Below are 13,103 nucleotides of genomic sequence, written 5' to 3' on the forward strand. Positions count from 1 at the left end.
CACCCATTAATCAACGAACCTAACTACCCTAAACCAGACCTGGGCGGGAACTTCAACAACTCCACAGAGCATTCATTGGAGGTGAAGGAGAAGAAGTTTCTTTAGGAGGGTTCGAAAAAAGATGAAGATAGATTCACAATTCTTTTAAATGAGTATTACTGCACAGCTTTCATTATCGATTCACACTGTATGACTTAAATTTTGTGAATTTGACACTTTCATTTTCACATTCACTCTTTCAACTGTGAACTTCACCTTATCTTAAAGTGAGATTTTAATCTTGGCATCTACATAAAGTGGACCCAACTTACAAGTAAGCCAAATTGTATTAAATAAGTTACATGGATCATATTATTTATTTAATGAACAAATTGTGTTGTATTTGTATAAAAAATTTCTCACACAATTATTAAATAAATTGTATTTGAATTGACCTATTTAATAAGATATTTATATTTAGAAACTCCTATATATTTGTTAATCAAGAACTTTAGAATTTAGTAACTTTCCGAAAGAAAAAATCTTTAGATTTTAGGAGATAACTCTGACCTTTATTACATTGAATGCTTTAACAAAGTCAAACCCAATTCAGGTCTAGTTTTGGACTTGCCTAAGTCCAAAACTAATTTCTTTTTATTCATCAAAATTTTCTCTTTTTAAATCGTGTTATATTTTATTTTCTTTTTTTTTTTCTTTTTTTCAAGAATGTTGATCAAATGGTTAAAGCTAAACACTTTATAATAATCATTTGGTGAAACTTCAATACTACAACAAATATTATATCAATTCACGTGTTTGATCATTTGATTAAACAACGTCTAATGAGCCAATTAAAAATCTTTTCTATGGATTATGAAATTGGTTTTTCATGATAAGCATCATTTTCCATATTATTATAGTGAATAGATTGTAATTTTCAATTTTGTTAGAATTTTTAGTATGTTTTTCCCTTCTCAAAGCTATTTGTAATATTTATATAAGTAAAATTTGTACTGATTTATCACTTTGAACTATTAAAGAAAAATAATAAATGATATTGCACAAATAAATTTTTCACCATATTTTCTTATAAGTGTTGAAAATTTGATTATCACAAATCACGAAAAACACTTGCACTTATAAATATAGCGAAAATAAAATTTTCAAAAAACTTGGACTATAACTTGGAGACGCTTAAACGTTTTTTTGAAGATAGTCGAAACCTCCCACAAGGTGTAAGGAATCATGACAACTTTATCTCCATAATTCAATCGATACACTGTTAGGTGCAACGCTTAAATATCTTTTCAGAATGCCCCCAGTATGAAATATTTAGAAGTTAAACTTCTAAAATTTGAGGAAAGAAAATTTCAATATGAGATGGAATTGAACTTAATCATACTTGATTCGTGCTTGAGTGAGGGAAGTGTGGTCCTTCCACAGACCTCTTGAGTGAATCTTCACAAATGTGTTCAAATCTCAAAATACATGAATTATAAATATTCATATTCCATAACAATAATGTCACATGTATCTCAATAATTTTGGTGCATTCAATTTAACTTGATTCATCCCAAAATTCATTGACAACGTTATATGTTAAGTATGAATAAACGTAAAAACAATTCACTTGTTGATGCGCGAACCACCCAACAACATGCATATATAAGTGAACACATTTATAACTTTATCGTTTAAGGCTGTCATGAATCAAAATAATTAGAGTTTAATTATATACATATTTATTTTTAAAAATATTTTAAAAATATTTTGAAACATTTTTCAACCATAACCTATGTAAAGTGCTAGCAGAAGTTACATTAAAAAAACTCGCGGGTCCAACCTTCTTTTTTTTTTTTTTTTTTTGTATGTATAAGGATAATAAGGTAAAAGAAATGCTGCTAAAAAAATCAATTTATTATAAATAAATAAAAAAAATCAAAACTATTTTTACATTCTAAAAAGTGTGAGAATAAGTTGAATAACGAATCAAACCATGATGGAGGGCCCCAAAGTATTAAGAGTCCATACCCATTAGCAAGCCCAGCCCAATGATCCATCAAGAGCCCATAATGGTTTAAGGCCAACAATTTTAGGGCTCAAATACAAAGCCTAGGACATGTTGGGGCCTGAGCACCCTTATTGGAATGAATAATTGTTTAGAGCGGTTTGTCCAATATCGAATCATATATAGAAAGATTTTGATTATATAAGTTTGGGCCATGGTAAATTAAAAATAAAAAATTGAACAAAAATTATTTTTAGTTTAATTTTTTGAAAACTATTTTTTAAAAATTTAATTATAAAAAAATTTATTTTCAAATAACTGTCTTTTATTACCGTCTAAAAAACTGTTTTTCTTTATATGAATTTTTGAGAACAAACCAAACAAGCTCAATTATTGAGTCTGTATAATTTCTACTTCATCTGTGCATTTTATATTACTATCATTTATTAAATTTGGATATTTTTTTTATTAAGCACTAATAAAACCCATTCAAGTACATTTGACTCAGTTTTACTGGAAACAAAGAGCTGAAATTTATGCAAGTCAGACTCAATCCCCAATGAGACTCTGCAACTGGGCCTGTTAGTATTATTAATACTATGACATCATTATATCCTCTGGATTTTATTGATGGATCAAACGGTACAACAAGTAAGTTTCATTTAATATTTAAAATTCATATAAATCCTACCTAATTTAATCTAATACCAAAAAAATAAAGAAAAGGAAAGACAACAACTTACTAGCGTTGCTCAGTGGGAGTAAAATGCATTTTCTCCCTTAAAATGTATTGGTTCTTCTTCCCTAGCTATTCCAATTATTTTCTCCCCATATTTGGTAATTTATTAGCAATTGTGTGTATCTAAAGTTTGAAAAAAAATAATTATTGTTATATATATATATATATATATATATATATATAATTGGTTTGTCTTTATAAAATTTGTTGAAAAACTGAATTGAATAATTCTTAATAATTTGACTGTTTTAAATATATGTGTGTGTTGTCAAATTAAACAGCAAACACAAATAAATAGATCAAATACATCGATTATTATTTGGTTCATCCAAAAATTAGGATTATGTTATTAATAAATACCTTCGTGCTATAATAACATAACAAGTGTTAGGATTATGTTATTAATAAATACCTTCGTGCTATAATAACATAACAAGTGTGAAAAATATAATCAAATTGTGCCGTGATAATGTACCGTATTTATCATACTCTATACATCATTACAAAGTTATTTTTTCCTAAATTTTTTACAATTTGCCGTCTCCGAGCTTGAACCTCTGCGAGGAAGGAGATATTGTTATATCATTGAATTAATGGCCCATTAGTTACATGCATATATATTCTTTGGATCAGCAAAGCCATAAACTTTTATGGAGTGAAATCTAAAAGCTAATTTATAATTTCTTGCTCGAATCTTAAAATTTTAATAAGCCATTCGGATTGCCAGAATCTTAACATTCGGCCAAATTTTTTGTTCTGTTTCATTTTAATCATTCAAATTAACACACACACACACATTCTTTAGATCAGCAAAGCCATAGCATTGGTTGTTGCAGTCAAATCTATGAAGTTAATTTATAATTTCTTGACTAGTGCTCTGTGTTTGAAGCCCTCCAAGTCCAAGCAGGGGTGTTGGAATCTCCATGCCAAAGTTAATTCAACCGCTTGACTTTTTTTTTCATCGCCAATGACCGCATTGAAATCCCAAGCGTAGCTCACACTGCACAATGCTCTATCTTCTTGTTCCTATCAAAAACTATATATTTTATTTACATATATATATATATATATAATATATATATACATATATTCTGGAAAATTGTCTACTGCAATTTTACAGTTTTAGACTGCAATTCATAGTACTACATTCAAACCTGGTCATGCTCATATAGACTGTTGACTTTCTGTGTCCTCCTCTCTGAATCTATCTACTTCACCAATTCAATTGAATTTTCAATTTACTCCGCATTGCACAAAGCACCATGATTTAGTCCGGTACGCATGTGGGGGATAGATAAAAAGCCATTTTCAAGCTTTGCTGTGAGATTGAAGAAAAAGACTCTCTCTCACACACACACACTCTCACACACACAGGGAGAGAAACACAGAAAGAAACTAACTTTATAGAGTATTCATTGGAATATACACCGATCAGCGACAAACAAGGTAAAGTAATTCCCCTGATAAAGGTGATAAAGAAAACCCAATAAAAAAGCAAAACTAAAGCAACCTTCCCCTCGGACCCTCCCTCTGTCTCTCTGTCTCTCTCTCTCTCACACACACACACACACACATCTCTCTCTCTCTGTAGCCTTACCTATCTGTCTTTTCTGTCTTCTACTGTAAACATGGAGATCTGGGTTGCTTTCTTTCTTTCTTTCTTTCTTTCTCCCTGTAGAAGAATTAACTACTCTTTGGATCTCCATACCTTCTTACAGTAAATCTTAACCCTCTAACTCTTCTCTCTCTAACTCTCTCTCTCCCTCTAGACCCACCAATACAAAAGAAAGATACCATTTAAAAACCCTTTGAACTGTTTATTTATCACTATATCCTGTTCCAAAAAAGAAAAAAGGAAAAAAGAAAAGCCCCCCCTCTCTCTCTACTCTCTTTCTCTCTCTAATTCTTCCTTTTTAAACCCCCAACCAACCCACGCTCACAGACACACGCACAAGAAAGAACAACAAAGAAAGAGAACCCATTTTAGAAAACTCTGAGGAGAAGTCAATCTCCAAGATTCCAACACTTGTTCATTCAAATCCCAATGGATGTAAGCATTTTTTTTCTCTCATTTTCAGTTTCAATTTGCTACTGTGTATAGTTCTTCATTATATGCATGTGTATATGTAATGACTTCGTGTTTAATTATACTGGTTTGTGTGTGTGTGTGTTTATATATGTATATATAGGATTTCAGAAGAAATCATGTTCCAGCTTTCGGAAGCTGGGATTGCTCCGACGACCTCCCTTTCACTCAGTGTTTTGAATCCGCCAGACAAGCCGGTTTGCTTCGCTACAGCTACTCCGAAGATCGTGATCTGTACGTCGCCGGAGATTTGTACGAGAATGATGTCGTCACTCCGGCCATGATCGTCGTTCCTCGCCGGAGGGTATATAAGCTTAAACACCTCTTATTTTGCATGTTCAATGTATTTATGTTTGGAAACTACTTTCTCTGTTTTTAAAAGCAAAAACATTTTTGTCTTTTGTTTCTCACAGAAGCCTTCCTTTTTCTTGGTAAAAAAAATAAAAAATAAAAAATAAAAACAGAGCAAGATTGTTTGAAGGAAGGAAAATAATTCCATGAAAACTAAGGGTCATGTTTTGTTTAATATTTTAAAAAATGTAAGTTTTTTTTTTTTTTTTTTTTGATGAACAGAGAAGACCCTTTACAATTTAATGAAATTTTAAAAAGATTTAGTTTTAAGAACACTCTTTTCAATATTCTGAAATCTGTTTTTTTTATTATTATTTTATTTTTAACAAAATGAGAATGATAAGAATTGGATGGTGACGAGTTGTAGTTGTGATGGGATTGTAGGCGAAAGGACGGCATAGGGAGCATGTGAAAGAAGGTAAAAAGGAAGGGTGGGTGGTGAAAGAGCCACCAAGTCCTGTTTCAATGTCACCACCACCACCACCACCTCCTCCTCCTCTGCCTAAAAAGGCTCCTAAAGCTGTGGATGAGGATCTCTACAAGATCTCACCGGACCTCCTCTATGCTAAAACAAAAAGGGTGAGCTTTGTCCCCACCTGTGTCTCTCTCACTTCTTTTCTCTCTCTCTCTGCGTTATAAATTACATGTCTATCACATTTATAATAGAGTGAGATTGAAAGGTCACAAAAAAGTTATCAAAGATGACTCAACGGAGCTTAAAGTTAATTATTTCTTACCATAATTTACTTTTTAATGGGTAATTCATTTATTTATTTCGAATGAAGATGATTTTTAAAAACTAAATAAGAAAATTTAGGGAAAAAGATATGGGTATTATCATAAAAGCATTGAATGACAATTTGACTTATTTATTAATCAGACTAATTGTCATTTTCATTTTATGGGTTATGACTCATACCATCACTACCTCTTTGGGTCAAGTTTGTGATGGTTGGTGGACTTGTGGTCACAGTCATGGTAGTTAATCTTGTGACATAATTTTTTTTTTTTTTTTTTTCCCTTTATTTATTAATAAAATGTTGATAATTGGGTGCCTAAAATAGTGCTAATTGATGACTTAGACTTGTAGGGTTATGACCAATGTTAGATTTGAAAGTGCAATTAATGCTGTTGACTCCGTTTATTGCGTTCACAAACACAACCCTAGCTACAAAGTGTTTTCCCAACTATATTTACTTTGACCTTTATATTTTATTTATAATCATAATCCTAATACTCATGGAGATTAGTTCAGATGTAATAATCTCCTCTTTTCGAAAGAGAGATTGAAAGTTTGAACCCTATCCTTTCCATGAGCAATATTTTGTGTGGTTAATATTTGTTTGAAATTTTGAAAAAATAAAAACTATTAATTAAATGTGACCTTAGATTTTTTTTTTTTTTTTTGTGGATGGGTAATTTTGTATTTTTAAAGGCAAACTGCAAAGAAGCGTGTAACCTTGTCTTATGTCGATTATTTTAAAATATATTTTCTTTTTCTTTTTACAGAAGAGGGTTTGGTGCTTCTTTTCAAGCTGCTATCTGCCAACCTGTGCCACATAAACATGGTGAAGCTTTTAGGATTATGTGCATCTATGGAGAAGGAGAAGACTATATATATATAAATATATATACATATTATTATATTAATAGAGACATGTACGTATTGGTGTTGATGTACTTTGTCTTCTGCTAGAGGCTAAGAAAGAAATTGTTGGCCTCAAGAAGATATAAATCATCATTATCATATGATAATGATAACAAACTCTTCTTGCTAACGGTTTTATTTCTTTTCTAGTTGTCTTTTGGGCTTCTGTTTCGAGTATCGGCCTGTATTGGGTCAAAAGTAGGGACTGGGGAGAGAATTAACAGTGTCGGAATTTGGGCTAGCTAGAAGAAAGGCTGTGTCTGTAAAAAGAGAAAGGGTGGGTTCCTTATGTTCAAATCATGGTGTCTCTTTATAATATTATATATATGTATTTATATATATATATATATATATATATTTGTTCTCCATATAGTTCCACTTTTGTTCTGTATCACAGTGGACCAAAAAAATGCTATATATGTGTCGTGAGAAGGTATTAATTGGGTGCATTTACCATGCACTAGTCTCATTCATTCGAATCCTACGTGTTGTGCACGTATGACTCTGAGTCTGAGCACATGGCACACTAAATATTGAGTATTTAATTTTGACCAAATTTTGATTATTTAATTTGACCACATTTTAAAAGGCTAAACATTGGAAAAGAGAAAGCACATGAAAGAAAAGTGCACCCATTCAACGGAGAATGCTCTATTTCTTTTCTTTTGAAATTTTTTTCCTTCTTTTCGTCTTATGAAAGGAAGATAAAGCATGTTAGGAAGGAAAAAGTGGTGACGGTGGACACTAAATGTCAAAACCAGACCTGAATGTGGGCTTGACAATATGTAGAAAGGATGTGGAGAAAAGGAACAAAAGGTAAAGACACTCTCTCATCATTTGATCTTGAAGTAGTGTTTATAATTGCCGCATCCAAGGCTTCTTCCCTTCTCTCTTCCCCAAGTGAATCAGCTTAGGGTTTAGATTGAGTTTTCCTTTTCCTTTCTTCCCTTCCCTTCCCTTCTCTTTCCTTTAGTCTATAGTATACATGTTACCAAACATGGATTTCATAACAAAATAAAGTTCATTCATTTCTTTAACGTTGTGTTTGGTGTGCGGAAATAGAATGAAATGTTTATTCCAATCATTCATTTGTTTAATATGTAATAATGAATTTTATAATATATTTATGTAAATAAAAAATAAAGTAATCTGTGTATGATACGAAAAGAACAAGGAAAATGGAAGAAATTGTATTTCATATGGTAACTAATATGACTCACTAATTTACTCAACATATCCCCATGATATAAATAGAAAATAAAATGAAGTCATAAGCAGCACTGCTCGGGGAATAAAAGAATAAATGCTTGTGGTAGACAATTGGGTTGTGTTTGTGGTGGACCCCTTCTTCAACATAGGTCCAAATTATAACAGGTAGCTCTGTTTATTTGAGGGAGGGAATCTAAGATTTACTGGACCCCGTCCATGTAATTAATCTGAAAGCAGTACATAAGTATAGTGTTAGTAGTACCTCTACATCATATAATTTTCCAAGAACAAATAACTATCAATTGTCTTGTCTTATCCCATGGTGTTATAAGTTTACTTGGCTGATGAAATACCTCTTTATAGTGCAAAATTATTGACCCCCTGCAGCATTAAGAAAGTGTGCCTGGTTAAGTAAGCTATGGTGGAGTGTGAGAATTGCTCTTGTTATATTATCACACGTCATTTACACCTATCATAAGTTTTCAAATTCGTCCACCTCCTAATTTTATCTTAAATGGACCACATTTGGTGTCTTCCTGCAAAGTAGTTTCTATTTCTTTCATAAAAGAAAGAAAGTTATAAAAAGAGAGAACTTTGCAATTCCAATATGAAGCTGAGCACTAGCTCGAAGGACAATTTTCCAGCATTGCTCGTAAATAACCACCGCTCTCTCTCTCTCTCTCTAAAAAAAAAAAAAAATGGGGGAAAAAAGAGGTTACATCACCAAGGCATCCTTATAAATGACTACTCCCTATGAGCTCATGAAGGTTAGGCCGCTTGAAGCTTTTCGGTTTCTTGGACGTTGTTACTGTGGATTTCAATTTTTTGGTCAGGGATAGGAATAGGAACGGGCTTGCTGGTTCGAACCTATCAAGAAACCACCAGAAGCTTCAAAAGGCGGTTACTTTAATCTGTCTGTACTAACTTGATCCCTAAACAGAATATACATAATTATTATATGATACGATTACAAGTACTAATTTAATCGTCGGATGGTCCTCGGCTGGCACCCGACCGGTGCCATTCGAGATTTCGTCCTTTTGTTTTGCAGGTAAACGCCGTCGTTCCGAATCGTGAGGATTTTTGCATCAACATAAATAATGAGCAACTCAAATTCAAATTCAAATGAGATAAGGGTAAGGGATTTATCCTCCCCAAAATTTCTATGGAATCATCAAAAATCTCTCAGGGACGGTTATCAAATGTAACGACAGTTATCATCTCTTATAAGAAGGTAAATAATCGACTTGAATGGTATGAGATAATTAATATATTAAATCTTACTAATATTTCAGAGCTCCGGTGACTAACTTGAATATCGGAGAGCTCTTGGCAGTCACCACACCGGTGTTGTCAAGATTCATTGCTTCTCTTTGTAGGAAACGGTGTCATTCTGGATCGTGCAGAATCTCACTTCAACACATATAGTTCTCATACTCTTATTGCATCAACAATATAGGATGCCACTGAATTTGAGATCTTCAAGCTTAACTTATTGCAAACACTCCCTGAACTTTGTTATAGCTGGCACCACCTCATTGAGCCACCATGTGTTTCTCTAGCATTAGGGATGACATTAAAATCACCAATCAGTAGCCATGGAGACTACGAGAAGATGCCTGCATGATGTATAATGTTCTCCCAAAGTAACTGTCTTTAATTTATAAGGTTAGCAGCATACATGAAAGAAATGTAGAAGCTGATGTTGTGTCCTATAATTGAAATATTACAATGTATGGCTTGCCTATTCATATCATACTCTACCCAGTTGTAAGAAATTGTAGTTGTGGATTATGGACCAATTTGGTGCCAAAAATCTATGAATGGAGTCAACATTTGAAGGAGACGTTTTGGTCTATACAACTGAGACTAACTCAAGCTTCCTCGTAAACAACTTTCATAATATTTTTAGGGGGACTTTAATCTTCCACTTTTTACTTTGACGGGAGATGAAATACCATTTAACCACAAGTCGCATTTTAAAGTTACTTAGGTCAAATTGATCCCAACTCAATTTCAAAGAGATAGACATGCAAATGATAAGGCTATTTAGGTGGAAGTTCAAAACCCCCTGGAGCTACCTTAAAGAATTTGGGACAATCACCTTCTTCAAATAATTAAAATATTTATTAAAAAATATTTATTTCAAATCGAGTAACACATTTTAAGGTCGTACAATCATATCATGATACATAAACTTCAATAGAAAATTCATCCCAACTTATAAGAGCAGGTCCAATGGTGAGTTTTTTTTTTTTTTTGGCAATTTTGAGTCAATTTTGAAGAGTGGGCTGCTCCAATGGACTCTTCAAAAAGTGAGCCCCATTAATGCAATCTTGATCCAAGTAGCCAAAAATCAAGATTGGTTTGGCGAATTACGGGCCTAACATGTGGGCCCGCATTAGGTTTCTTTTTCTTTTTTAATTCTGGCCTAAACAATGTTTTAGCCCATAACACTGTTTGGGAAGGTCTGTTTGGCTGAAAAAAAAAAAAAAAAAAAAAAAAAAAAAAAAAGAGCTGTTAAGGCACTGTTTGGCTGACCCAAACAGTGCCTTAAAGGCATTTTTGGGCAAAAAAAGTTAAAAAAAAATAGATAAAAGTGCTTTTTTTTTTATAAAAAAATTGCTTTTTAAAATTTTTCTATTGACATATAGCCGTTTTAGGCACTGTTTGGCTGACCCAAACAGTGCCTTAACGGCTATATTGGCACAAAAACTTATTTTTTGATTTTTTTTTTTTTTTTGAAAAAATTCATTAGAAATATATATTTATTAAAATAAAAAATAAAAAAATAAAAAAAAACCTTTCATTTTTCCTCTATAAATACATCAACCCCTACTATTATTTACCTCATATCCAACCCATCTTTTCTAGTTTTCAACCTACAACTACAACCACTAAGTCATTTTATATCGTATCGTATTGTTTTTAATAATAAATATTCTATTGTTTAAATTTTTTTTATGATATAGTCCTTTTAAAAATATAGTCGTTAGAAAAAAAGTTGAAAAAATAAAATTTATTAAAAATATTAATATTTTTGGAGAGCGAAAATGCACCATTGGAGTACATCCGATAGCTAAAATTTGAAAATTCTAAAACGCTGACGTTGTTATGGGAAATGTTGACGTGGCTCTGGAAAATTGTTGATGTGGCAAATTCGGAGAGTCCCTATGGAGACAAAATTTACATTGTTACTTTGGAAAAAAAAAAAAAAAAATTCAAAATCTAATAGTAATAATTAGACAAGCTAATTTTTTTCATTAATTTTTCAAAAAATACAAAAACAAAGAAAGCAAAAAAAAACTTAAATGCTCTGGGTGATAGTGATAATTAAATAAGGATGAACATTGACAAAAGTCACTAAAATAAATGCGCAAATGCTATAGTTATAGTGATGACATTAATTAAATACGAATAAACATTAACAAAATTTACTAAAATAAATGCATCCTCCCACGCATATATCCATCTTTAATTAAAGGATGATATCACGTCCTCACTAAAACCTTTTTATAATGCGAGGGAGAATGTCAAAGTAAATCTAAGTCATTCCTTTGAATATCCCCGCCCGAAATTTGGTTATGACAATCACGGCCTGAGAAATTAGCACACCATCACCAATAAGAGATGGCATTTTCGTCCAATCAAAGCAAAACAACCAATTACAAAACATATCCGAACCCGTATTCACTATTACTACTACTTACTTTCCAATTAAGTGACGGTTGACTGAATTTAAAAGGAAATCCCAAATTGATAAGAAGAGTTAGTTGGGATCCTATCAGCACGCGCCAATTTTACGTCATCACTATTTATCCAAAAAAGAAAAAAATCATACAAATTCATGTTCTTCTTCTATTGGGATTTGGATTCCCTCTCTCTCTCTATATATATATATATATATATATATATAGTTGTTGTGTGCATTAACGATTTGATCAGTGTCTGCGTTCTAAAGGAAATCTACTTGTGAAGCCATGGGAAAGTCACTGAAACTCTCAACAGAGGATCAAAACAACCCGAACGAAATTGACACCACAACTGCCTCCAATTTACTGTATGTTCACTACTTTCTATCTCTTTTCTTCTCTACAAATCTATCATATTTATATATAATTATATATATATATATATATATTATAATTCTTTTTCTATAATAATTGTAAGAATGTTTGACTGAAATCGTTTTTTATAATTATTTTTTTTCTTAACAATTATTATATTATATTTGAAAACCCCAAATCAGCGGTCGAATTTGAAATTGAAATTTATTTCAATTTCAAATTTAATAGGTTGATTTTAGGTTTTATTGTTTGAATTTATATTTACTAGACTGATCATTCAAAGTAGTGTAATGGGGGCATGGGCTCAGTGATGACACTTGGAAAGAACTCATGTCCTTTTTTTACATGTACACGTCACAAATTGTGTGGTCGGTGGACCTAGAAAAATATCTTGTGGATTTGAAAAATGGGGTAGTTGAAATAGTGACCTCTATTTCGTAGGGTATGGTAGTCCCAAATCATAGGGTTGGGAAAGACTGATCATCTCTCACCAAAGGGTCTGTCATGCTAAAAGCAGAAAGTTAGTATGGTCACCCTTTCGAATAATTGAATCCTGTATGCTATTAACAGAAAGTTAGTATGGTCACCCTTGTACTGTTAATACACACAGTCACACAGTTGAAAAGCTGTTCCGGCTCTGTGAAAAAGTTGTTCTATATTGAACAGGAATTTCAACTGTTTTATGTCAAATAATAATTCAAAATTTTAAGTTATTTTTGTTCGATTTTTATTAATTTTAATTTCAAAACTTTAATTTCATATTGCGGCCTTAATCAAATTTGATTTGCTAATCACTGTTTCCTGACTTTAGTCCTTTTAACATCTAAACAACAATAAATTACAAAACTCTAAAAATTACCTCTGAATGGACTGAATCAACCCCTTAAATTTAGAATTCAAGAAAATTTAGTTTATTTTAAAAACATTACTTAGTTTATTTAAGAAACATTACTTACTGTGTTATTTTGGCAAGCACCCATTAAGGTAGTGGGGACAGCCATCCACACTGAATTATT

At 32.0% G+C, this 13,103-nt stretch overlaps 1 protein-coding gene across 1 annotated transcript; it reads left to right on the forward strand.

The window, feature by feature from the left end:
* Nucleotides 1-4,066: 4,066 nt before the first annotated feature.
* Nucleotides 4,067-7,111, forward strand: LOC132306601 (uncharacterized). Its single transcript, XM_059804058.1, has 4 exons — nucleotides 4,067-4,776; nucleotides 4,916-5,116; nucleotides 5,548-5,742; nucleotides 6,673-7,111. Exons 1-4 carry the CDS (start codon nucleotides 4,771-4,773, stop codon nucleotides 6,724-6,726), a joined length of 456 nt encoding a protein of 151 aa, XP_059660041.1. The 5' UTR covers nucleotides 4,067-4,770; the 3' UTR covers nucleotides 6,727-7,111.
* The last annotated feature ends 5,992 nt before the right edge of the window (nucleotides 7,112-13,103 follow it).

The sequence above is a fragment of the Cornus florida genome, unplaced genomic scaffold, assembly GCF_030987335.1.
Source record: "Cornus florida cultivar Cherokee Brave unplaced genomic scaffold, ASM3098733v1 CherokeeBrave_3.0.0_Hap2_Chr05, whole genome shotgun sequence".
NCBI classification, from domain to species: Eukaryota; Viridiplantae; Streptophyta; class Magnoliopsida; order Cornales; family Cornaceae; genus Cornus; species Cornus florida.